The following is a 25,342-nucleotide window of genomic DNA, read 5'->3' as shown; positions in this document are numbered from 1 at the left end:
TTAGTTCATCTATAATTTGTCAAATTTCATTTTAGTTCATCGATAATGATAAAAAAAATTGATAAACGCAGAGTAAATAATATTAAAAATAAGAGATGAATGACCCTCAATTTCTAAAAAAAATGCTATCAACAGACAGTGCAATAATAATAATAAATATACCAAAATTGTAGCGGCCGGGGTTTCGAAACCCTCCGATTGTTGAAAAGCCCAGCCCATTAGAGGTTTTTTTTTCAATTTTGTAGGAGCTGGGCCCGGTCACCTTAAGATATATTTTAAATTTGGGCCGGTTCCTACTTTTAATTATTTAAGGTCCAGACTCTGAAACCCTGGGTCCCTAGATACTATTTTAATAAACATTGTTATTTCCCATTATTTAAAAAATATTTTATTTACACACGTGGATTTTAGCACAATAGTAATATTTAAAAATCGCTCTATAAAAAATGGCTGAAGTTCATTCGATGTAAGTGGTGGAAAACGACGCTTTGAGCCCATCAGTTTCCGAAGGAAGAAAGGTACAGTTAACAGTCTACAATTATACACAATGCGATTGTTTGGTGAGATGTGGCAGACGAAGTTAATGTTCATATTGAATGCTTCCAACAACCCATAGCTGAAAGATTTCAGTTTTCGGTCCCAGCTCTACTCTTTGAAGTAAGTGCTTGATGCGTGCTTTTCTACTTTCTTTTTAAGCTTTAATTGTTCATCACCTAATCATTCAATATGCGCACATTTTAACACAAACCCACGTTAATGAATTGTTTCTTTCTTAAATTCCCACATTAGATTGATTGTTTCAGATCTTCTGGGGTCATCATAATTGTTATCGGGTGTATTTATGATTTTATATCTACTAAGCTGTGGCTTGGTCATATTGGTCGTGTGTGTGTGTGTGTGTGTGTGTGTGTGTGTGTGTTGGGAGTGCTTAGATTTATATCATTCATCTGGATATGTAGTCGTTGAGGGGGGACAGCATAATTGGCAGGAGAAGAATCTGAAACTATTGAATTGCTTTAAGTATGTCGAAGAGAAATAAAGAAAATAATGGTTCAATTGTAGAGGAAGACAAGGAGAGAGCAAATGGAGATTCTTCTGCCCGTGTGTCTAGTTATGCACTGCATAGACGTTCCAAAAGGTTTATCACCGTCCTTGTTCATATGAACTTAGTTTTTTGTGATCACTTGAATTTTTGTTTTTAGTCTGCAAATTAGAATGCGATTGAAAGATTGTCGACTAAATAAATGCCACAAAAATTTCTTCCAGTGAATCTGAGAAATATGCGCACGTTGTTTGGTTCATTGATGTAAGAACCGGAGAAGAGGAAACAATTCTATCACTTATTTATGTACCTGGGAATATTTAAAACAAAATGAACTTTTTTCAATATTTATCATCGAAGACTGTTGGGAAAAATGCTTATTCAGAGGTTGATATCTTGTATGAACTCATAAACAGTTCATAAACTGCTGGTGCGATGATGTATAACATTTGTTTTTTTCGTTGATAGAAGAATTTGAAAAGAGTAAACGATCAATGTACTTCCATCACTGATTCGTGTGATAAAAAAATTAAGGAAAATGCTCATCGTAAAAAACTTAGTATGAATGGATCAATCTTGTACAGCCAACTAAAGCCACATACAAAGATGCTTCCTTCAGTAGACATAATTATTAAGCCTGAGAAACAAACAACTAAGCTTCATTGTTGTATGGAGCCTTAAGCTACGAGCTTTAGTTTTCTTTGTCGAATATTATTAATTTTCTGGGTTTTATATCGTGAAGAAATATATCAAACATGTTTTTCTTGAACCTTTTTGCAGTTCTTCCGAGAAGAACTTCAATCCCCCAACAGTTGGAGATTCTTATTTCACGAGGAAGGACTTCCATCAATCGTCTGTTAGTATCTTATGTATATCTTGGGGACTATATTGGAAGTAATACCTGAAGTAACTGGAAATAGTATTAACTGAATGTCCATATCTACAGGATATTGTGCCTTGTACCAGTAGCTGTAAGGCAAGCCCACTTCACAAGAACTTTAGCATCAAGGATGACATTTCAAATCAAAGAGCCTCCTTGGAACAAGATGTAAGAGATTTTCCAGATCAATGCTTGACCACGACTTGTTATAATTCAATGGGACAGTCTCAGTAAAATTTGTTTGAAATAGAAGAATTCACAACTAAAGTGATAGGCATCAAGAAAGAATAATCGATTTGTTCTTATGACCAAAACTGTTTGTTGTTTTTATTCAGGAGTCTTCCTTTTGTTTGTAGGTATATGATTCGTATTTATCTTTTATTGCCAAATAAAATTATTTTGTTAGTTCAGTCAAAATATAAGCCAGTGATTAAATTTTTTTAATTTATTTTGACCAGTAGAATTTAGTTTGCACTGTGGCCTGCATCATCCACGATGACTCTAGTTAATCATAAATGCTCCAGTTATTCTTCATCAATCTGAAGATAGGTGTCCAATGTCACCTTGTAGCTGTACCAGACACCAGCTTAAAAAACATATGTCGGCTTGGGGTTGAAGATAATTTCATGTTCATATACTGCTCAAAGGATACAATAGAGAGTTCAGAGGAAATAGGAAAGATCGTATTGAATTTTGAACTCCTTCACTTTGTGATACCCATGCCTTCAAAACAAGAACAAGGGCCCGGTTTGCAGTTTCAAAACTGATATGGTACTTACGGGTACATATCAATGTAAAAAGTTCCTTATGAATTGTGATTGGAGAAAGATTTATATTGATTATATTTTTGGATGTTGATTTTCCTGGTATTGGTTTTCTTGAAAGTATTTTAGGCCACTTTAAACTTAGCAATATCAATTACGAGGTGGGGCAGACTGAAACTGGTGAAGTCTGGGAACCTGTGCCATTTCCCTACTGTCTGAGCCTGTGGCAGATAATGATATCTCATTCAATCTTTCCCTGTTCTCTGTTCTGGAATGCTCACGATCTCGATTTTCTTAGAGTTAATAACATTGTTTGTGTAAGCATGTTGTAGATTTCTATTCATTTACAATAAATTTTTTTTCGAGTTTCATTTGCATTTGAAGGAATGAATGGGAATCGGCATGGCTAGCTGTTGAGGATTTGATAGCTCTCCTTTGGTCTTACAGCCATCTTTTATTACTGATGTAATAACACACATACTGCATGCTTGCTACCTGTGTTTACCAGGCCATTTTAGAGATATATCACTTGTTTCTAACCTAGACTATTTAAACTGCGGGCATCTGAGAACTTTGGGAGAAACTTTTGCAGATCGACCAATTACAACTACGCCTGCAGCAGGAGAGGTCTATGCGTGGGGTTCTTGAGAGGGCAATGGGAAGAGCTTCTAGTACATTATCTCCTGGGCATCATCATTTTGCTGCTCAGGTAACTTGAGTCAGTGTTCCAATTGCTTCTTTATCTAAATTTTTGTTCTGAATTGATTGAGATCCATCCATCCTAACTAGATGCTTTTTTTGCTCTATTGACCATGCAACAAATTTTTTCAGGTAAAATCTTTTCAAGATGCATCCTATTACAACCTTCTTAAATAGTTCCCATGGCAAACGTTCCTAAATTAGGAGAAGCTGTGAAGGCGCCATGGATTTATTTGATTTGTTAATAACGGACTCATCAAAGGTGTATGCCTGCATGGAGACATTATAGCAATGTCAGTTTCAGACGTATGATCTAGTCACATCCAGAATTGTAGGATAAGTGCCATTGACTCATTCAAATGTTTCAACAGTGCTATTTTTATCCTGCTAATAAGCATAATTGTAGGTCATAAATACGATCTTGATCTAATTGTAAGACTTAAACCTCTATATATATCTCATCGCTATCCTTACCCTTGGTTATTAACTTTTTAGTTCAGCAATAGAAACTGTTAGTCTGAAATAGAATTCAGTTTTCTACTGGCAACAGTTCTAATGTGTCTGGTGTTAAATATCCTAGTGATCGTTTGAACTGTGAAGTAACAAGTAAGCTTGCCCGAGCTAGACTCCTAATTTTGCTTGTTGGTCCTTGACTATGAAGCTCACAAAGGTGGTTTCGGTCACAGCTGGGTTTTATCTCAAAATGGCAGAAGAATAATCTTTCCAGAATTTGAATCTATGCTATTGGAGGGCCCATACTCAAATTTCATTATTATTCTATGAATTCAGAGCGTTTTTTTTATCCTGGCATTGACTGATTTCTTCTTGAACATTTTTCCGCCGTTTGTGTGTTTTTCCTCTTTAGTAATTAAATGACAATCAATTTAATTGTTTGATGAGTGTGTCTTCTTGGTGCTATTAAAGTTTACATTGAGCTTGAAAACAGTGTCTTTTCCATCAGGTTGGTATGACAATTTTGTGGAAATATGACTGAGGTTTGATTTTGAATGAAGTCAATTTTCTGCTTGCACCTTACAGCTAACCTACCTAGAGCTGCATGATCATCTGATAGATAGATCTTTGACATCACCCGGTTGACAGTTATCTGATGGTCCAGTTGGCGTTATGAATGCATATGGATCGAAGTGCATTTGATACTGAGACCAAGGCTTATTTTATAAACAGTCCTTGGACCTTGACCATACATAATTTTTTCGGAAAACTTTTCCACATGCCCAAGGTTTGCTTTTTAGACTAAGAGAGACCTGTGCCCTTAGTCACCTTATGTAGTCACTGTACATCTGTTGCATTCTGGGGGAGACACTCATTCAAGTAGGCATCTTTTCTCTTTAGCACTTCTTTTAAGTTTTGGACTTTCCATATCCTAGATTTCCAAACTAGGTTATAGTTATCTGAATGGCATAATGCCATTTGGCAACTGCTTAATGTTTTTTTTTAATTATATTTTATTAATGGAACATAAATATCATAATTTTTTTGCTGATTTTAGACAAAAGAGTTGATAGCTGAAATAGAATTGCTCGAAGAAGAGGTTGCAAAGCGCGAACACCACGTCCTCTCTCTCTACAGGGGCGTATTTGAACACGTTAGTCGGTCGGCTTCAGAGCATAACTCTGTTGTTACCTCTCCTGCACATGTAAAGAGTGAATCAAGGAAACATCCAAGTATCATTTCAAGTGCCTTCTGCTCCTCAAAAAAATTCCCTTTAAGAAATTTCCACTCTCTGGCTACCATAAATGATTCAGGAAAAAGAAGTTTGTTGCAGTCAAAAACAAGGCATATTTCACTACTTAATACAAAAGAGAGCATGCATTTCGAGAAAAGTTTTTCGATCAAGGTTAGCATCTTGTTTTGCATCCACAATTTTATGAGTTTTAATCAAGTAAAGAGGAGCTTTATTGTTTCACACTAATGATATAGTTATAACTATGTGATGGAAAGTCATTTGTTCTTTTGATTAAAAATAGTCATTTGTTCTTGAGTTCTAATTTTTCCATTGGCTTTGATTTCAATTTATTGAAGTAGAAGAATAATAATAACTCACATTCCCTCTGTCAAGCTACTCACGACATCTGAAATTTAGCATTTTCTGGATCAGAAATATGTAAACCCTGAGAAGGTTCAAATTTATTTCTGAAAATTTTAGAGTTTGAATTGTACTTCTAATAGAATTACAATGACTGCATAACTGGATTCCACATGTACTTGTATAAGTCAAATTTTATGCAGAATAGAAATCATAATTAATTTTCACTTGATGACTTGATTCTGGACTTCTTCATGAGTTCATATACACATAAATTCTTCGTTACTTCTAGTATTGGGTCATCGATGACTAGAATTTTCGTTTTAGTTGACATTTTGTGAGTCATTGCGACTGATTTCAGCTTATAATGAGGGATGAAGGATGAATGGGTTTCTTCATTCTAGTTCTAGAACTTTGGGTATTTTTACCATTTATGATTTTCAAGTTAGATAAAAAAGTAGTTGTCTTAAGTGAGAACTTTATCGTGTTTCTGAATTATTCATTGTTTGACACAATTAATAGTTTTATAGTTTGACACTGTTGAAGTGTTAGCTGTGAGTTACATCATTTTTAGGAAAAATTTTTTTAATTGTGGGAAGTAGGACGTCATTGGTGGATGTCCTAGAACAGAAAGGAAAAAGCAATAGACATTCAAATCAGAAAGGTTACAGATGGAGTATGATTGTTGTTTTATGGCTCCATTCAAGTGGTAAACAGTTCCATTGTAATGATTGAATGCGGACTGGAATATTTTTGGAAAAATTTAAAATTATTGAGCAACTAATTTGAAAATCCTTTCATTGTTGTTTCATTATTGCTCAAAACAGTTGATTTTTTGTTCCCACTTGAATGACTATCTTTAGGTAATAAACCTTTGTAACTGCTTCTCTCCATGATCACTTACATTGGATTCTGCAACAGGTACCGACCACAAGTAAAAATTATGCACCGCGAATGCTAAAAGATCACCTCTACCAATGCCCCAGTAAGTTGGCAGAGGAAATGGTTAGGTGCATGACGGCTGTTTACTGCTTGCTTCGAAGTACATCAGCTAGCGAAGAACAAAACCAATCTCATCCATCATCGAAGTCATCTATTGGTGCTATACTTCCACAATGGAGTGGTGGAGAAGGGAAAGATTGGTCAACCAAATCAACAGTTGAAATACCTTGGATATCAAAAGATAAGAGTCGTTTCTCTCGAGCATCATATGCCATCAGCAATTACAGGTTGGTACCTCTTCCTCTGCAAACTTTTCATAAACTTTGGAAAAACCAATAAGCAAAAAAATATTGTTATTCTCCCAATAATTGTATTTCAACTCTCTCCCCAACAAATGACTGAGAGCCAACGTGTTCCTCTGCACACACAGTGTACACCCCCCTAGAGCACATAAGTAATGGCATGGCATGTAGCTTTTCCGTAAGCTAATATTTTTTGTGACTTGAGTTGTGGTCAATTGCGGCTTGCGGGGCATTTAGATTCTTAAATTTTCTGCACAATTCAGGGTGAAATATTGATATAATGGTTGCCAATGCAATTTCTGTTATCTAAAGGTTATAATAACCTGTAAGTAATTTGTATGCTTAACTCTTTTGAGGAACCACTCCTTGAAACAATGTGGAATTTGTTCTGGTCATACTTGTTTCATGGGTAAAATGATTGTTTCCATTTTTCATTCAAATATAGTATCCTTCATACAGCCTTCCTAGAGCATTTGTCAGCATCTCTGCACATTTCGATGTATGATAATTGATACACCGGCTAAACATTAGATCAAACTTCAAAGTTGATAAAGGACTAATTTGTCCATCGTAGACTTTTTGTGTGATCGAAAGATATTAGTCATCCCTTCAGAAACACCTGGATAGCACAAAACCAGAACAAAAGATAGAATTTGTTGTTGATATGGCACAGTTTCGACTTTCTACATGGACCTTTTTAATTGTATATCACTGCTAAGGAGCAAGGAGGTCATTTCCGAACAACCATGGTTGAAGAGCATACCTATAGGAACTTCATTTTTTTTTCATTCAAGAACTTTCATAAAGCCATACTTAAACATTATAATCTTTGCATTCAATCAATTCAGTTTATCATGGGCTGTTTGTTCTCTTACATTCCAGAGTTCTGGTGGAACAGCTTGAAAAAGTTAATGTGCGGAAGATGGATGCCAATGCTCAAGTAGCATTTTGGATCAACTTATACAATTCCTTGGTTATGCATGTAAATTTCACAAAGATGGTACTTGCTTTTCATTTCAGATTTCCAAAGTTTTTCCTTTTAATATTACTGTATTCTGTTCTTGAAGGCATATTTGGCTTTTGGGGTACCTCACAACTCGCTCAGAAGGTTAGCATTGTTTCACAAGGTGTGGATATCATTTTCCAAGTGTATTTTACTTTTCACCGTCCAATGTCTGGCTTTATTCTTTTCGCAAAATCTGTGAAGTTGATCTTAATCCGTGAGAGTGTCCATTTACTGTTTAAGGAGAAGAAATATAGCTGCTATATTACTAGAACATTCTCAAATAATTGGTACAATAAACATTCAATCAATCACAATTTTCCCTCGATATGATTTCAACAATTATTGCTACCTACTTAATATCCTGGTTATTGTACTCAATTTATAGCAATAGCTGATTCAAAGGTGGGAGGAAAAAGAAACTATTGCTTCTCAAATGAGGGTAGTCACGTGCCACAATGTGCTACAATATAAAAACTTTGAATTGTTTTTCTCTGTGAAAATTAAATTGAAAGGGAAGGGAAAATTACTTCTATGAGTTTTTTCAAAACTCACAAAACTTTCCATACGAGAGTCATAGTTACTTGCACCATATAAATTTTAACTTTCTTCTTTTTAAATTTAGTCTTCTTTTTGTCCTTTTTATTTTCTTCTCCTTCTTCCCTAATCTCTATTTCCATTTAACTGCTCCTTCCCCAGCAATGCGGTTAGTGGTCACCACAGTATGGATGTGGTAATGTTTGGACACAGAAAGAAAGAGGTCAGGGTGTATTAGAGCGCGAAGGGGAGGGGTATGGGCGTAATTTAGGGAGAAGAGGAAAAAGGGAACAACAAAATTGTATTTAAGTAGTACTTGCATGGAAAATACCTGTTCCAGATGAAATATGATGTTTCCAGAAGAAGGATCAGAGTCCAGAGAAGGATAAAATAAGATAGAGACTATGTTTTTTTTTAAGGTTTCAAGCATTTGATTTCGATTTAATTTTTGTTTTTCAGTGTCTGCATGGACAGTGCTTGTTCTGTCTTCAAGTGTCTGCATGGAGACTCTGTTCTATGGAATTGTTTGATCAAGATATTGGGATTTTTTGTGGTTTTCAATTTATTCTATTTTCGGTTTATATGTATGCATATTAATTCATTGTAACGGTTGGCATGATACAGGCCGCTTATAATGTTGGTGGTCATGTGATCAGCGCAAATATGATTGAGCAGTCAATATTTTGTTATCGGACACCTCGAATAGGACAGGTATTGGTTTAATCTCATTTTAATAAATAACAAGTCTTGTACTGCAACTGCCTACCATGTCAGCTAAACAAATTCTTACTACACGCAAGTATATGCATCACAGAGCCTTTTTTATCTCCATTGCAGTGGTTGGAGACTGTTTTATCAACTGCTTTGTGGAAAAAATCTGGAGAGGAAAGAAAAATTATCTGGTCAAAATACAGGATTCAAGATTTGCAACCACTCGTTTGTTTTGCACTGTGTACAGGAGCTTCTTCTGATCCCATGGTAATTTGCTTCTGTATTCTGGTATCATATTCCCTTCTCTTTATTCATGACAAAAATTGCAGCTATGAGTGGGAGGCAAAGAAAGAGGTTGTGTTCCTGCAGATAGTAGTTTTATGATCAATAGNATATATTTGGGGAACCCAACTGGTATTTCAATTGAGTCAAAAAGTGATAAGAGACAGTAGTACGGTGTAAAGACTTGAACAGCATTGGACTCTTTACAATGAAAAGTAAAATTGCACAAGTCTCCATCTGTCTAAACCAAAATTTAGGAAAGCTGAGTGTGTTGCATAAAAGAACTCCTATAATGAAGGGTGGATTAGAATCAGCCTTGCAAATGCAAGATGAGATAAACAATTAACCATAGTTTGCTTACAAATCTGCTGCCAAAGAGAAAGTCATCAAAGAGAACATTTCTTATGTCTCACCCAAGATACTTGAAAGGATGCTTCCGGCTTTTGAAACCAAATGTGGCTGTGTCAAGGAAAGAAATCCAATGCCTGTGTTTACCAGCTACTAAGACACTTTTTTGTTGTAAGCACCAAAATGCACTGTCAATCTGTCATCTTCCTGGTGTAATTTACAGGATGAGTTTCTGATCCAAATCTTCACTACCATAGCTTTCCTGACCAAAAGAGGATTCAGAATAACTTAAGGCTGATTCTTCGATGTCATTTGGGTAGGAAACCAGAATTTTATTTATCACGAACATAATCAGGTGGGGCATTGATAATAATACTTTTACCACTCGTTTGGTTTGTGGGGGAAATTTGTTGGCATGGGTAATTAGTAGAATAGACTTCTCTAATAGTTTTGGTAAATTATTATTTGCAAAGTGAAAATGAATGTGAAGTTGTTGCTAACAAAGTCTATCATGTCGAGCTTCACTCCACTCTAGGGGGTTTGAGCCGAAATGATTGGGCTTCCTCAATTTTTGTGTGTTAAATTAGACACAAACAGAAGAATGTGTAAGGTCATTAAATCTTTTTTTCCCTCTTCTAGTTGAACGTTTATACGGCACCCAATATCAAAGTAGAGTTGGAAGCGGCAAAAAGAGAGTTCCTTCAAGCCAATATAGTAGTAGAGAAGTCCAAAAAGATACTTCTGCCCAAACTCGTCGAAAAGTATGCAAAGGAAGTCTGTGTACCATTTGATGAAATACTGCCATGGATCACAGAGAATGTGGACAAGAAACTTAGCGATTCAATAAAAAGATGCTGTGATGACAGACCAAATAAAAGAGCTTCGAAGAAGATCAAATGGTTGCCTTATAATTCAAGGTTTCGCTATGTGCTTTCAAAAGAGCTAACAGAGCAGCCATGGTGGGCGTAAATTTCTCCATGTGCAAATGATTGTCGAGGACTGAATAACTATTTTTCAGAGTCAAGAGGTCGAGTGAGCAAAATCGACATTCATATCTACTGTAAATAGGAACCCTGATTCCCAGCTGTTGAGTTTTAGTATGTATTGTGATATGTTTTAACTTTTTTGTAGGAGTATTTCTTCCTCACTATGACAATGATCAACTTGTATCTACTTTTGGGATTTGAATGGGATTAAATTTGGAACCATACCTTCAAACACAAAATTTCCTTTTTTTCTGGATGATCTGACAGGAACTTAAGTTCTATTCACCTTAAATCTGCCTTAAATACCAGTCTTGAACAATCACTGTAACAATACAGTTTTTTAAAAAGAATGCAACAAAAGTCGAGCATAATGCTTTCATTGTTGCAAGTGCTCATGACATGTATATTAGAACATATAACTATCTTATAAAAGAAAAGCTACTATTAATTATATAAGTGTAATTTCAAAATTAAATATTTAATTTTCTTTTATTTTTCAAAACACTGCTGCTAATTTTATTTAAATTCTGTAATTTACGTACATTAATATATAAGGAACATATTAGAAATTTTTATATGCAACTAATTAAAGAAGTATTCTCAAAAGTTGGGAAAAAAATTATTATATAATGAAAACAATTAAAAATTATTTTGTGTTATCAGCATATGACAAAAACAAAATCACGAGTTCATGTAGTATATATATATATATATATATATACTAGTGAACGAAATCGTGTGTGTAAAATAATGAATATTATATATATAAATTATGATCATTAATAGATTATGTTAATTCATAAAATTTTGTCACAGTTTTTTTTATTATTTGGATAAAGATAATACATTTATATTAAATATGTGATTTATATAGATAATATGTGAATTTTTAAGACAAAGTTAGATGTTATAATTATAAATAAATTATATGAAAAAAAATTATTTATAAATATGTTATTTTTGTTAAAAACAAATTGGTGTCACAAAATCACATGTGACATCTTTTTTGTTCATGTTTGGAGTGATCGGGGCTAGGGTTACGAAAGAAAGCGTGGTTGAGTTCCAGGTGCGTTGAGGGATCAATTCAAGCCGGCAAAATAATAGATTGGATGCAAATTACGTAGCCAATCTTATAATTTCATGGTACTAAGATAGTAGTTTAAGACAATCATGAATTTAGACATGTTCAATTCTAAATTTTTGTGTGCTGGAGAAGTAATTTTTTCGGATGAACATTAGTTTTAGTCCAACTTGTCAATAGTACTCAAGCAGAAAGAAAACAGTTTTCTAGGATTTTAGAAATTTTTTTAGTTTGTTAAAGTCTTCTGTTTGAATCAAATCTATGGAAAAACGAGACTTCGAGTGCTTGATTGTTTTTCCTTTCTTTGGTATTTGTATCGCACGATCTCTTCAACAACTACCCTATCGATGTAATTGGGGCATTTCTATTGAGTGGAAGGCACTGATTTTCTCCATTTTTTCCGATGTTGAATGGTCCATATCCAATTTTGCAAAAGACGTTCCGATTGTTCAGCTGTGACAAAATATCCAAATTCCCAAAGCTATGTGAATGTCTCTATTCATCTTACGTTGATGCGGGATCCACTTGCCTTGAAAAACACATCAATCCTTTCCTGTCTCGTGAAATAACTGATTTCAGCACACTTGGCTCTACTCATGCCTACATTATCACAACAGGACGTGCACAGAATATGTTCATAGCTTCAAAGCTGATAGCATGTTATGCTTCGGTTAAACAGCCCCATTCTGCTGCTAAAGTCTTTGATCACTTATGTTTCAAGGATCCTTTTCTATGGAACTCCATTATCAAAGCCCATTTCTCTAATGGAAATTATTTCCATGCCCTTGGGTTCTTCTCAAAGATGCAACTTTCCGGGACAATGGCCAATCAATTTACCATTCCAATGGTTATTTCGGCCTGTGCAGAACTTGAGTTGTTTTTTATTGGCGCGAGTGTTCATGGAATGGTGTCAAAAGCGAATCTTTTTTATCAAAACTCTGCAATTGGGTCTTCATTTGTTTATATGTATTCGAAATGCGGATCTGTTAGAGATGCTTTTCTTGTGTTTGATGATATTCCTGTGAAAGATGTCGTTGCTTGGACTGCACTAGTGATTGGGTACGTGCAGAATGGAGAGGGTGAGAAGGGTTTAGAGTGTCTTTGTAAGATGCACGGGGTTGGTGGCTATGGCGAGAGACCGAATTTTCGGACGTTAGAAGGAGGTTTCCAAGCTTGTGGGGATATGAATGCATTGTTGGAAGGTAGGTGCCTACATGGATTGGCTCTGAAATCTGGAATAGTTTCCTCAACTGTCATTCAATCTACCATTTTGTCGATGTATTCAAAATGCGGAAGCATTGAGGATGCACATGTTGCATTCCGTGAAGTTGCCTGTAAAGATTTATTTTCATGGACATCAATGATTTGTGTGCATGCAAGAGCGGGGTCCATTGAAGAATGCTTTCGGATATTTATGAGAATGCAGGCAAGCGGGGTATCTCCAGATGGGAAGTTACTTAGTTGCTTGCTTTGTGGTTTCTCTAATACCATGAAGGTATCAGAAGGAAAGGCCTTTCATGGTTTTGTCTTGAGGAAAAACTATGAAGTTGATTCCATTGTTGACAGTGCATTAGTATCAATGTATTGTAAGTTTGGACTCGTGGCACTGGCAGAGAAGATCTTTGATAGAGGTCATGATCAGGGAAATGACTCTTGGAACTTGATGATAGTTGGTTATGAAAAGGCGGGATTAGAAATGAGCTGCATAAAGTTGTTTAGTGAAATGCAGCACCGAGGAATTGGATCTGATTTGAATAGTCTAATATCTGTGATTTATTCTTGCTCTAGATTGAAGTCCATCCATTTGGGCCAATCTATTCATTGCCATATCATTAAAATTTTGATGTTTGAGAATATCGCAGTTGTAAATTCACTTATTAGCATGTATGGGAAATGTGGAAAACTAACTATGGCTTTTACATTATTCAACCTATCACACAAGGATATCACCTCATGGAATAGTTTGATCTCATCTTACATTCAGAATGAAAATTTTTCAGAGGCTTTAATTCTTTTTGACAAAATGATTTCAGGAGGCCAGGAGCCTAATATAGCAACAATAGTAACTTTGTTATCTGCTTGTGGCCGGGTTGCAGCAGCAGAAAAAGGAAGAGAAATACATAAATACATTAATCAAAAAGGATTTGAGTGCAATACAACTATTGCAACGGCGTTGGTTGATATGTATTCCAAATGTGGGAATATGAAAATGGCAAGAGAAATCTTTGATTCGATGAATGAGAGAGATGTTATTTCGTGGAATGTGATGATATCCTGTTATGGAATTCATGGAATGGGGAAATCTGCGATTGAGATTTTCGATCAGATGGAACAGTCAAATATTAGACCAAATGAGCTCTCATTTCTGGCAGTTCTTTCCGCTTGTGCTCATTCCGGATTGGCTTATGAAGGAAAGGCTCTATTTCACAAAATGAAAGAACATAACCTCATACCAACCCTGAAGCACTTCGCCTGCATGGTAGATCTTCTTGGACGTTCGGGTAATTTGGAGGAGGCTGAAGCTCTCATTTTATCAATGCCCATCGCTCCAGATGGAGTCATATGGGGTTCTCTATTGACTGCTTGCAAACTGCACAATAATACAGATATGGGTATAAGGATAGCAAAGCAAGCGACTAAAACTGACCCAGAAAATGATGGGTATTACGTACTAATCTCAGACTTATATAGCTCTTTAGGGATGTGGAAAGAGGTGGAAAGAGCAAGATTGTTGATCAAGGATAAAGGGTTGAGAAAGTCGCTAGGTTGGAGTACTTTATAACATACGGATGGCTGCAAAATGTTCGTGGTGAATTTCGACTAACCGATGGATCTTTAATTTGTTGCAAAATGCATCTCTTTGCCACCAATTTCTTGGTACACAGCTGCTTGCATAATATTAATAAACAGAACACGGAGCAAACTTATTTCCATGGTTCGGTTGCATCGAGATGATGGTCAGGTAAGTTTTTCTGTCCTTTTTTGTAAACCTCTAGGCCTCGAGTCTGTTTTTCATGGCTCTGATATGTGATATCCTGATCATGTTTTATATTGTCTGCTCTTATATTTTCAATCAGGATATATTCTAATCATTCCTCGGTGCTTTGGGATCTGCTCCCCTTGCAAAAGATACTCAAAACTGTCAAAGGTAATAGTTTTAGCACTCAAGACAGTTATGATGTACTCTCAACATGGAAATAAGCCTCCTTCACAATTACCTAATGTCATGTTATACGGCATACGTAATAATTTTTTTACCAATTTCATCTGTCATGGAATTTATAAGCCATAACATGAACATATTTTCAGGTTTCCGGGTTCGAAATTTCGGATCATCCTCCATTTTTGTTGTGATTACAGTGATGTGGTAATCCTTTCCCTTGCCAAAATGATGATGGATAGGCAACGATCAAATATGATGTTTGATGTGTTTGGGTGTATGGGTTTCGTGTTAAAATATTTACAACCATTCAAAACTAGACGAAGACGGGAGAACTTGACGAGCTAAGCGATGAGCTACTACATTCGCTATTCGTCGCATATGATTTAAGGAGATGAAATTAGTAGAAGTAAGAGATCTATGCTAAAATATTTGCCTTTGTACGTTCCTCCGTATCTCTTCTTCTCCTCCTTGGATATTATATTTTTATTAATATTATATTTACGGTGGTGCAACTTATGAATTATAATTTGTGATTTTTTTTTTTATAAGTGATTTTACTATTTGGCTTTACTTATATTTTTACGAATTTCTAGTTTAGTAACGATTCATTTAAAATTTTAGATTTTAAATATTAATGAATTATTAAATTTTCCGTATTTATTGCTTATCTAATATTCATTAAAGTCATTGTAGGAAGGGATCAATATTCTGGATCTCAAAATTATGAACAGTGTTTTTCACCATACCGCGTAAAGGAGCGAGCAAAATTTTGATTTAACCAATTTCCGGTTAATCAAATAAATCCATCGAATTAATTCGAAAGTTAAGTTAGATTAATCTAGAATTTCTTTTAAAAAATTATTACGGAACAGTTCGGTTTCGATTTTGGATTTCCAAATCAAGTAAACAGATTTAGGTTTGTTTTATTAAAACAAAAATTAAAATGGTTAGTGGTTGAATTAAAAAAAATTTGTTTTGGTTTTGTCTTTAAATTCTGGTATGATCCTTAACAAGAAAAAAAGCCTACAAATTTTATCCATACGTTTTCTCGTTCAAAAAATATTATTATTATTATATAACAAAAAATTTGAAAACCCTTAATTATAAAAATTTAAAAAACATTGAAAAGCTAAAATATTTTAATTTTTTAAAAAAACGATTATCTGGGTTTTCAAATTTTTGTAATCAGTCGGAAAAAAATTCTATTAGTTCGGTTCGATTGCCATTTAGAGATTTAGTGCAACACCCAGTGAAGTACTGTTTTTTTTTTTTTTATTATAAACAAAAAGAAAAAAAAAACGAAAAGCCGTTCGAAAACAAGGAGCATACACAGGCACAAAGCCAAATGCAAAGGGAAAAGTGAAAGCACAAACTCGAGAGTTGAGAGCAACTCAACAATTACACATATATAAATGAACATTATAGTTTATACAACTGCAAGATAAAGGTTAGCTTTACATGCATGCGTTTCATTCAAAACCAGTATTTCAACCAAAGATTCCAGCAGCAAGATTACCTTCGTTTGTCTGTTATGTGGATCAAGTGAAATCGATAATGCCATTACAATGCTTGCTAAAAAGAGAATTAGAGTAGCAAGGCGGAGTTCTCTGAAGTTTTGTCTAATCAGATAAAAAATCATTGTGGTCGTTTTCCTCTGCAACAGAGAGAGACCCATTTTTCATGCTTCCCTTTTCTCCTTTTGAGAAACTTCTTTCACTTGTATCATTCTTTTTATCTATGAACTCTGACATGGAAACATTGACAAATCTATCCAAGTTTTGTTTCTGGCACACACAAGCAGATGGAAATTCGTGGAACTCCCCTCGCCCAGGTCTCATCTCTTCCGGCTCTCCCATGAATCCTCTTTGGCGTGATTTGACCTTTCTTGCAAACACGCTCCAGTCCATTTTGTCTCGCACAGCAAACAACGTACTAAGCCTTTTGGTGTTTGGTCTGATGGTCCTCTTGTGACCCATGTACCGCCTTCAACAAGAAAAGAAGATATAGAAATTTCAAGTACGTGGAGAATTACAGATACAGAGATGACGATTAACACGAGTTCTCCCACTAAACAACTCGTGTTGATTAGCATATACATTATCAGAGTTCATTAATGACCAGTGATAAAAATTAAAACCACCACGCAATGGTCTACTCTGAGAAATTGGTTTAAATAATTTTTTTTCATTGCATTGGGGGTTGGAGCTTTTTTTAGCATCCCATGTGAGAATTTTATGCCAATGCAGTACTAGAGGTGGCGGCGGTTAAATAAATTTTGAGATTAATGTTCAAGTCTGGTTTTTCAGACTCGATAAGTTTTTAACTTTTGTTTCACTTAAGTAACGGTGTTATTAACATGTCAAATAATTAAAAGTTAAGCAGAAGGGGAATCATTATAGCTCCAATTTAAAAGAAAATAGTTTTCCCGTGTAGTTACCTTCGACCAGCTAGGATTTTTGCCATGTTCCCATTATTATTGGTGACAAAGACATCACTTTCTTCACAGACAGTATAGTCAATGGCCGCTAAACGAGAAGAAAAGGGAAGAAAAGATTTCAGCTCTTCACCAGCTAGCATCTCCTTTGTATAGAAGTTTGGAAAGAGCTCTTTAAGGGGCCTCAAAGTTTCTTCTCCACCGTATACTTCTCCAGATGCAATATAGAGGAAGGTACTATTTTCGAAGCCAAGGGCCCTCAGCAACAAACCCACCTCATGTGGGGTCAAAGGACACCTCCCTCGCGTTCTTTCTTCATCAGGGCTTAATTCCTATAGAACAAAGTAGAAAACTTTGTTAAAATGTCCCATCGGAAATGAATGCTTATTTACTTGTAGCTTCGACATCCAATAAATCATAAAATACCAATGAACTACCCACAATTGTTATTCGGGAAAATGCATCTGTCGTTGCATCGCAACTAGCACAAGATTCAAGAATATACATAAATCACAATCTTACTGGTAATGTTTCCCACCGCTTTCTTATCTCACCCAGCTCACGCCTTTCTTTATCTCCCCCACCATAGTAACACCCGGAAAACGCGAGCATGTCCGGTTCAAACCTGCAAGTAACAAATCAAGCCGATAAAATTAAATTGACAGGATAGCAAACTATTCTGGTATAATCAATAAATGACACTGAGTGGACATATAGAATCTAGAGAAATATAATACTCTCATATTAAGGAGACAAGGAGATAGCACACAATATACAGATTTCAAGTAATTAAGTATTGAGCTTTCCACCACGGAGGAACCTTTGGACAAAAATGTCCGAGGCCTTTCTGAATCAGTATTCTTCTTTCCATGCCACTCTGCAACCACATTAATATTGCACTGACGGAAATATATTTAGATTTAACAGCTAAACGAAGGTGGATATCCGACGAGTTGAACACTGTAGCAGTATCAGACACAAAATCATCTGAGAAGAAGATTCTCACTGACAACAGCACAACAGGTGAAAAGCAAGAAATTTTTAATGGGAATATCTTTGTCATAGTAAGCAAGAAAAATTAAGGACCACAGCACACAATTCATTTACTATGTCCGAATTCATAATTAAATGGATATATTCTATAGCATACAGTCATATTAAAGAATGCAACACAACATATTGCAAAATGTGAGCATAATCTAATTTGCTGTAAAGAAAGGATGGTGTCGTCACGATGTTCAGGGTCCGCATATTACAAGAGAAGATAGGTGTTCTCCCAACACAGTTAGTGCAATTATTTTTTAATTACTTATTGCCATCTTAACAATAAAGCTTTTGAATTATGACAAGAGACTTGAGTGCATAACAAAAACAGACTTCTTTGTTCTCTTAAGGCATAAAGACACCGACTTTAGAATTCTAACGACAGAGCAGAACCACCAGGTTAACCATATAGAGCTTGGGCAAGATTTTCATTGGAAGGATGATACTGGATTGATTATCAATCCTGAATCTTGACAAACAATTCAGGACCACAAACAGAGCTAATTAATACTTGCAGTTTTTAATCAATTTGCTTGCAATATAAACTTCACAAAGAGAGATTGTCGCGACAGAGAAAGATTGCAAACCTCAAGTGAACAGCAATAAAACGTTTTGCCATCTTACGCATACGCACAACAAGCTTCTGGCCCAAATTCCTTATAGATTTGGTAAATCTCAAGGCATGATAATTGACCCGGCATCGCAACTTCTGCAAGTCTTCATCAAGTTCATTAGCAAGCCTGTAATCGAACTTTGTCAACTGAACTACCTGCAAAATTTTTACAGGTCACAGACTAACCAAATCCGCTGAACATAGCTTGCACTCCACTTAAGAGAACCAACTACAACATATCTAGAAACTCTGAATACACTTGTGGAGTTAGTAAAGATTGATCAAGTAGTACAAAAATTTAGACGTAGAGAAATTTTTTACTACAGATATACTACAAAAGACTCGACTATTTACCCGAAAAATTTGCCAGTAGGCTGTACAAAAACGTAGCCGATACTATAGCTGAGACGCGAGAAGAATAAAATATACCAAGTTAAAATTCACCACAAGGACATTATAACAAGGAATTAGAATGCTTGGTTCATAATTCAAATAGTTTCATCTTACACGTCTCCTCAAAAGAATTGGCAAAACTTGTTCCAGATAATATTCAGGTTCTGATTTTCGTGGAACTCGCATGGTATATGGTGGTTTTTCCATTGACCTCATGAACTTTTCTGGCACTCTTTTAACAATTGGAACATCCTTTGCGAGGTAAGAGATAAACCAATCAACATCAAAAATCTGGAAGAAATCACTGCATGACAAAGTAAACTAGGATGAGTAAAAAAATTGTTCTTGAACCAAAATGGGCCGTGCTAAAAGTTTAGGTGAAAGTTCTGTAATAATAGGTTTAAAGGGAACAGATGACCAGATTATTTCAGTTTACCCAACCTTTCATCCTTCCAGTATGAATGATGATCCAATTCTGGCAAAACCAAAGTAGCATTCAAGATCCTTGCAACAACTACAGCATCAGTTATCTGCAGGAAAAAAATGAAATCCGAATTTTAGATTTAAATGTGTATAACCTGAAGCAATATAACAGGATAAGAAGTCGGATAATCAAAATGAAAAAAAAAAAGAGAGAAGAAAACATATCAGTACTTGTTTATAAATCTGAATGCTTATAAAAAAAACACTGAGCAGAGTACAAGAAAACACTTACTCCTGTTCTTTGTTGGTTGAGTCCTCCGCTGGTAGCAATTAGTAAGTAGCCATTCGAATGTCGTTCACGTACAGCAGCTATAAACAAAAAATTAGTTCCTGAATGTTACTATTTCTACCAATTTAGAATATATAACCTAAAGAACAAGTTGAAGAGGCACGACAAGAAAATTAAAGTAATCACATCCATGGTTGCTCTGTGATGCCATAACTTAAAGAATTTCAAGGGTATGTTTTTTGAATTTTAACTCCTTCACTTTCTTCAAATGAAGAGAATACTTAACCTAAACAAATGTCGTAAAACAGCCCAGCGCATGTAGCAAAGCCGGAATTACTCAAATGTATTTTTATAGATGATACTCGAAATTTTGTTGTCCTTTAGTGCTTTTCCTTACATTAATGTGCAACTCAACTTTTGTTATAGCAACAGAAGTGACACCATAATTATTAAACAGAAGTCAACTGCCACAACCGTTAGAAGAATCATTAAAAAGCAACAGAGCTCCTGCTTTAAGGGAGATGATAACAGCATAATAACTGAAAAAACGTATTTAGTTACAGGTTTGAACCAACAAAGCAAATGCGTCAGCACAAGCAGAATACCGGAAAAAGTTTGTCGACCAACCTGCAAAATGAGGACCTCTGTCGCAGCAGCCATAATAGAAGTTTGAAAACCTTGATTTCCATATATCAATTGGGGCACGGTAATCTCTATCCTACATTACATTAAATAGTAGTGGACTGAGTTTGCCAGCTAATTTTGCTGAACAACCCCAAAGACAATATTTATTGCAAGATAATGCTTATGCTGGGTCTTAAACAATTAAATTAAGTCAATCAAGGAAGGGAAAGACAATATCAAAAGATCCATCAAGTATCATCGCCAATGACAGAAATATACAACAGAATAATTGACAGAAATATGTAACGAACATATCGAACAGAAAATTGCCAAACATCCTTTTCAATTTTTCTAAGCCTTAATTTCCCATTGCATAACACAGTGACAGAAAGTAAGATAAAATTGCACAACCTCAATTGTTTAATAAAGTAAAAAACTCAATCCATAACCAAAAATAAACACAAAAATGCAGGAAAATTTGAATTTGGAAGCAAACTGTAAGCATGATAAATTTTTCCCCCAGGGTAAAGGACCAACAATTAATTGAAACGCAACAGTCTGTTACACTGATGAAAAAAGTACTCCACAAAAATAAACCAACTTAGAGAAACCAAACAAGGGACTTCATAAAAAAAAAGGGAATCAGCTAGAATCCCCTTCATTAAATAATGGAATCAACTGGAATTCCCTTTTCAGTTAACGTTGCCAACTTTCAGGGCACACATGCATAAAATTTTCTATCTTAGCTCCTAATGATATTATAGACATCCCAACCATAAAGAGGTAAAATTAAAAGAAGTTAAACCATATTAAACAATTATAATACGGACAAAGTAAAAGTATTTCCAAAATGTAACAGTTCAACTCAAATTTTCTACATAAGAACAGCTTTTTCCCACGCTTCAGCAGCATAACACACTACAGCCCATACCGTCTTATAGTACCACGTCCGCTTAACCAGTCCTTGAGAATACCACTCCAGATCAGAAGCCACGTGCCCTGTGAAGAGCGAAATGAGACCCACCGCAAAAAGCAGAAGCCCGCAAACCATCGTCCACGGCATCACCACCACCTCCGCAGGCCACCGCCATTTCCAAAAATAATTGGAAAAATACCCTTGTTGCTTTTGATTTTGCTTCTGCTGCTGCAGCACTGCAGAGGCCAGATAATTAGCCAAGCCCATTCTTGCTCCCCTTTGTCATAGTACACACATTAGATTTTCACACTGACAGAGCACGCCGTACAGGTTATTTATGCTGTTATGCAGTATAAGCGTGCATCACACACAAATTACGGACCTTTCTACAAACCCTAATCGGGATTTCCCCCCTTTTCCACTGTGAGATGAGAAAGTGAAAATTTTGGGAGAAGCCGAGCGACAATGTGTGTGTGTGTGTGTGATGCATACAGGTGAAAACGATGGTCAATAATCTATAATAATTAGTTACATTGATGAAAAGTTAAGGCAAATTAATTCAGATAATTAAGAAATGAATTAATATCAATTTCAAGTATTAATTCGGATAATGATTAAAAAGTGAATGAATATTAATTCAGGTGGTCTAGTCTAAATCAATTTTAAATTTGGAATAATGTTTTAATTCTCTTATGCAAAATGGACAATCAGTTTTTTAAATCCAAAAATAATAAAATTAAAACAATATAAAAAAATAACATTATCATAAAATAATTAATCATCAAAACGTAATAGATACATCAGTTTTATTATTTTATAAAAAAAAGAGTAGATTTTCATAAATAAAAAAAAATCAAACGACATAAATTAAGTGTTACATTATTATTGTAAAAAATCAAAATCTTATAAATTTTAATTATACTTTTAAATTTTAATTAATAATTATTTTCGAACTTTTTATAATTTTTTTTTTCTTACAGCCCTTTTATTTACTGGTCACATCCTACTTTGGTACTTGGGAGATAGAACCCTGACCTAAATCTACAAAGCCCTAAACCCCGCTGGAGCCCCCGTCGTTCAACAATGGCTACGAAATGCAGCCGAATTTTCAACAGATGTTCCATTTCTACCATGAAATCCACCATTTCGAATCCAAAACTCGGAGTTTCCCCGGCGTCGTTTTCAAAATCGTCCCTCCCTTCAAAATCCAATTCATCGTCCATTCGCCGATTCTTTCTCTCCAGGTCGTCGTCCTGTATTTTTCATTGCGTGTCAGATTATGGTTATTTTTTTTTCTTTGTCGAGAATTATAGCATTATAATTTCAATTAGAAATCTCTTATGCATAATCTATTTCAACTCCATTTCACTCACTGCTGGTATTAAATTTGGAACTTGGGATTAGGTCACCGGCGGAGTTGGGGAGCGTCGCATCCATGCTGCCTCTTCACAGCGCTGTAGCAGTGGCTAGGATGACGTCATGTCTGAGCTCATCTTCTCGGTGTTGCAGGGCTCTATCACAGGGTACACTCTGCTGCACTTCTCCAGATCTCTAGTATGTTTTTTTTTCCTGCATGTTTGCGAAAACTGTTATATTTATGCTTAATTGATTGTAGTCAGTATCATTATTTGGGTTTAGTGGTTTTGGTATTTAGGGTTTATAAACAAAATAAAATGATAACATCGTATCAGCACCAGTCTTGTATACGCAAGCCAGCAAATAATAGATTGGATACAAATTACAAAGGGCAATCTTAATATTTCATGGTTATAAGATAATAGTTTTTAACAATTATAAATCTAGACATTTTCAATTCTACATTTTGTATACTGGAAAAGTAATTTTTCGAATGTAGTTGTTGAACATTATTTTCTTCGGCTGTTTAATGTTTTCAGCCCAAGTAGCCAATAGCTTTATAGCAGAGAAACAGTTTTCTAGAATTAATGGATTTTCAGAATTTTTCCTTAGTTTATTAAAGCTCACTATTCCAAAATTATATTAAATTTATGGAAAAACGAGACTTGCAATGCTTGATTGTTTTCTCCTTTCTTTGGTATTTGTATTTCTCTATCTCTTCAACAACTACCCTATCGATGTAATCGGGGCATCTCTGTTGATTGGAAGGCACTGATCAGCTATCTGACTGGAACATTTGGTTGCTGCAGGCACATGAGTTTACATTTGCTTTAAAGAAATACCAGACTTTTACAAGGTCTTCACTTTTGATTTGCCGCAATATTTTTTTGTGAAGACACTTGGTTAATGGTCTTGTGGAAAAAAAGACTTAAACTATGAGTAGAAAATTTTCATTTTCTATAGAATGCATGTATGGGTGAAACTTTGGTGGTTTTTTGTTATTTTAAGGTACCCCTCTCATTATGGTCAATATGGAATTTCTATGGTGATTAGGTGTAAAATTGCATTTGAACAATCTGAAATCCATTATACCAGCAAAAATCACCGGAAATATATCATATGTCTAGCTTCTGTTACCGAATTACATTTCGGATTCTATAGATATTTTATGAGGAAATGTTCTTTTGTGTGGAGTTGATCACACGTAAGTGTGAATTCCTCAAGGAGTAAAATAATTTGGTGGGTAGGTTTTGCCTTAGGTATTCCATCTGTGCTAATCATGTATGATTACTCTATTATCATGCGTACCTACTATTATCGAAATAGTTAATTGGAAAGCTATGATTCCCTCATTTTCCGTGACTGTTTTGATACCCTTTATATGTGGTAATGATTACGAATGAATTTGGTTTCATAATGTTCTGCTTTGAGTGATCATGGCATTGGTTGGCTTGATTGTTGTGGTGACAATAGTTTCCTTTCTCCAGATGAAACTGATGGAACGTGATAAAACTTTCAGAGGTGTGGCTCAGTGATCTCTTGTGAAGTTGATTTGATACATTTTCAACACCTTTAGTTTTCTTTTATACTTGATAAGATGTCGATGGACTAAGCATTTCTACAATCATATGGTTGATATGTTAATCTACTGGAATCTTCTGATTATGTTTCGCTGGTTCCAATTTTATTCTTTTTTTATTTAACAAGCATCAGTGTCATTTATTGAGTCACATTATTGATTTATATATATATATATATATACATGTATGTATATATATAAAGCATTTGTTTGTTTGGTTTAGATATTGGGATGGAATGTTTGTCCACTTTCTGATACTAGTTCCTTGTTTTCTTCTTGTCTTAGAGCTAGGTCTGTCGGTTCCAAGGTAACTTGGTTGGCAAATTGTCAGAGATTATTCTCGTATGAGTTGGAAAAGGCGGTTCTTCTATAAATTCCAGCACATACTTGCAGTTGATCTTTAAACAATCGGTTTAAGTTCCGAAGGCAGCATAGTTGATTTTGAGTTTTATCAGAATTAATAAATTCTGCCCTATTTGAATGGCTTGAGGTATCTTGTTTCCTGCGTGGCAGCACACATTTTTGGTTTAAATGTTAGTTTCATTTTTTCACGTTGTTGGGTTTTTGTGTCCTTTCCCGAGTGAATTCGAATTTCTAGCATCATGCTTATTAAGTTACAAGACTATTTATTTTTATTCAAATAAAATTCTACAATCATTTTGAAATAAATTGTCATACCAATGGTATAATCAATAATTGAATACGAGTTAGGATTTTCATAATAAATAAACGAAATAATACTTGAAATTATTGAACCTAAATGATCTCGAACTTCTGGCTTAATATTTTTAATTTTAATTTTTATTAACATTTGCCAAATCATGCTTATTTCTATTACGGTTATTGTAGTTCATAAGTCTATAAAGTCGTGGTGGAATAAATTC

General features: G+C 35.0%; 3 protein-coding genes and 2 long non-coding RNA genes across 10 annotated transcripts; 3 read left to right on the top strand and 2 right to left on the bottom strand.

Annotated features, from left to right (window-relative positions):
- Nucleotides 1–690: 690 nt before the first annotated feature.
- Nucleotides 691–10,834, top strand: LOC140970157 (uncharacterized). 4 transcript variants are annotated; one of them, XM_073431777.1, is made up of 12 exons: nt 1,821–1,898; nt 1,989–2,090; nt 2,493–2,693; nt 3,279–3,395; nt 3,518–4,625; nt 4,896–5,243; nt 6,354–6,661; nt 7,559–7,658; nt 7,744–7,803; nt 8,841–8,927; nt 9,054–9,194; nt 10,197–10,834. In XM_073431777.1, the coding sequence occupies exons 5-12, from the start codon at nt 4,515–4,517 to the stop codon at nt 10,524–10,526; spliced, it is 1,485 nt and encodes a 494-aa protein (XP_073287878.1). In that variant the 5' UTR covers nt 1,821–1,898; nt 1,989–2,090; nt 2,493–2,693; nt 3,279–3,395; nt 3,518–4,514; the 3' UTR covers nt 10,527–10,834. The 4 variants fall into 4 exon arrangements, with proteins under 4 accessions (XP_073287875.1, XP_073287878.1, XP_073287876.1 ...); XM_073431774.1 differs by lacking the exons at nt 2,493–2,693; nt 3,518–4,625 and adding an exon at nt 691–1,138 and having other exon boundaries at nt 1,823–1,898; nt 10,197–10,832; XM_073431775.1 differs by lacking the exon at nt 3,518–4,625 and having other exon boundaries at nt 10,197–10,831.
- Nucleotides 10,835–11,535: 701 nt separating this feature from the next.
- LOC140970166 (pentatricopeptide repeat-containing protein At4g39952, mitochondrial) lies at nt 11,536–15,316 on the top strand. 3 transcript variants are annotated; one of them, XM_073431793.1, is made up of 3 exons: nt 11,536–14,586; nt 14,702–14,772; nt 14,934–15,316. In XM_073431793.1, the coding sequence occupies exon 1, from the start codon at nt 12,028–12,030 to the stop codon at nt 14,404–14,406; it is 2,379 nt and encodes a 792-aa protein (XP_073287894.1). In that variant the 5' UTR covers nt 11,536–12,027; the 3' UTR covers nt 14,407–14,586; nt 14,702–14,772; nt 14,934–15,316. The 3 variants fall into 3 exon arrangements, with proteins under 3 accessions (XP_073287894.1, XP_073287895.1, XP_073287896.1); XM_073431794.1 differs by having other exon boundaries at nt 14,702–14,852; XM_073431795.1 differs by lacking the exon at nt 14,702–14,772.
- An 851-nt stretch (nt 15,317–16,167) lies between these two features.
- Nucleotides 16,168–22,017, bottom strand: LOC140970171 (O-fucosyltransferase 29-like). Its single transcript, XM_073431801.1, has 9 exons — nt 21,539–22,017; nt 20,611–20,701; nt 19,987–20,063; nt 19,713–19,801; nt 19,386–19,575; nt 18,853–19,034; nt 17,744–17,846; nt 17,225–17,553; nt 16,168–16,770 (listed from the first exon to the last, which is right to left on the bottom strand). Exons 1-9 carry the CDS (start codon nt 21,788–21,790, stop codon nt 16,407–16,409), a joined length of 1,677 nt encoding a protein of 558 aa, XP_073287902.1. The 5' UTR covers nt 21,791–22,017; the 3' UTR covers nt 16,168–16,406.
- Nucleotides 22,018–23,404: 1,387 nt separating this feature from the next.
- On the bottom strand, nt 23,405–24,217 carry LOC140970195 (uncharacterized). Its single transcript, XR_012174086.1, has 2 exons — nt 24,082–24,217; nt 23,405–24,034 (listed from the first exon to the last, which is right to left on the bottom strand). It is a non-coding gene; the product is annotated as an uncharacterized lncRNA (long non-coding RNA).
- A 41-nt stretch (nt 24,218–24,258) lies between these two features.
- Nucleotides 24,259–25,009, top strand: LOC140970194 (uncharacterized). The gene is made up of 2 exons (XR_012174085.1): nt 24,259–24,400; nt 24,744–25,009. It is a non-coding gene; the product is annotated as an uncharacterized lncRNA (long non-coding RNA).
- Nucleotides 25,010–25,342: the final 333 nt, after the last annotated feature.

The sequence above is a fragment of the Primulina huaijiensis genome, unplaced genomic scaffold, assembly GCF_012295235.1.
Source record: "Primulina huaijiensis isolate GDHJ02 unplaced genomic scaffold, ASM1229523v2 scaffold43369, whole genome shotgun sequence".
Lineage (NCBI taxonomy): Eukaryota > Viridiplantae > Streptophyta > Magnoliopsida > Lamiales > Gesneriaceae > Primulina > Primulina huaijiensis.
This window is presented reverse-complemented; position numbering and strand designations above follow the sequence as displayed.

Bases quoted from the DNA above. Each gene is read 5' to 3' on its own strand.
- LOC140970157 (XM_073431774.1), top strand. From the start codon at position 1,023: ATGTCGAAGAGAAATAAAGAAAATAATGGTTCAATTGTAGAGGAAGAC. The intron at 2,091-3,278 runs GTAAGAGATTTT...AAACTTTTGCAG, and splicing joins GAGCCTCCTTGGAACAAGAT to ATCGACCAATTACAACTACG. The intron at 7,804-8,840 runs GTGTGGATATCA...GGCATGATACAG, and splicing joins GGTTAGCATTGTTTCACAAG to GCCGCTTATAATGTTGGTGG.
- LOC140970171 (XM_073431801.1), bottom strand. From the start codon at position 21,790: ATGGGCTTGGCTAATTATCTGGCCTCTGCAGTGCTGCAGCAGCAGAAG. The intron at 19,035-19,385 runs GTAAGATGAAAC...AAAATTTTGCAG, and splicing joins CAATTCTTTTGAGGAGACGT to GTAGTTCAGTTGACAAAGTT. The intron at 16,771-17,224 runs GTAACTACACGG...TTCTTGTTGAAG, and splicing joins AAAATCCTAGCTGGTCGAAG to GCGGTACATGGGTCACAAGA.
- LOC140970166 (XM_073431795.1), top strand. From the start codon at position 12,028: ATGTTGAATGGTCCATATCCAATTTTGCAAAAGACGTTCCGATTGTTC.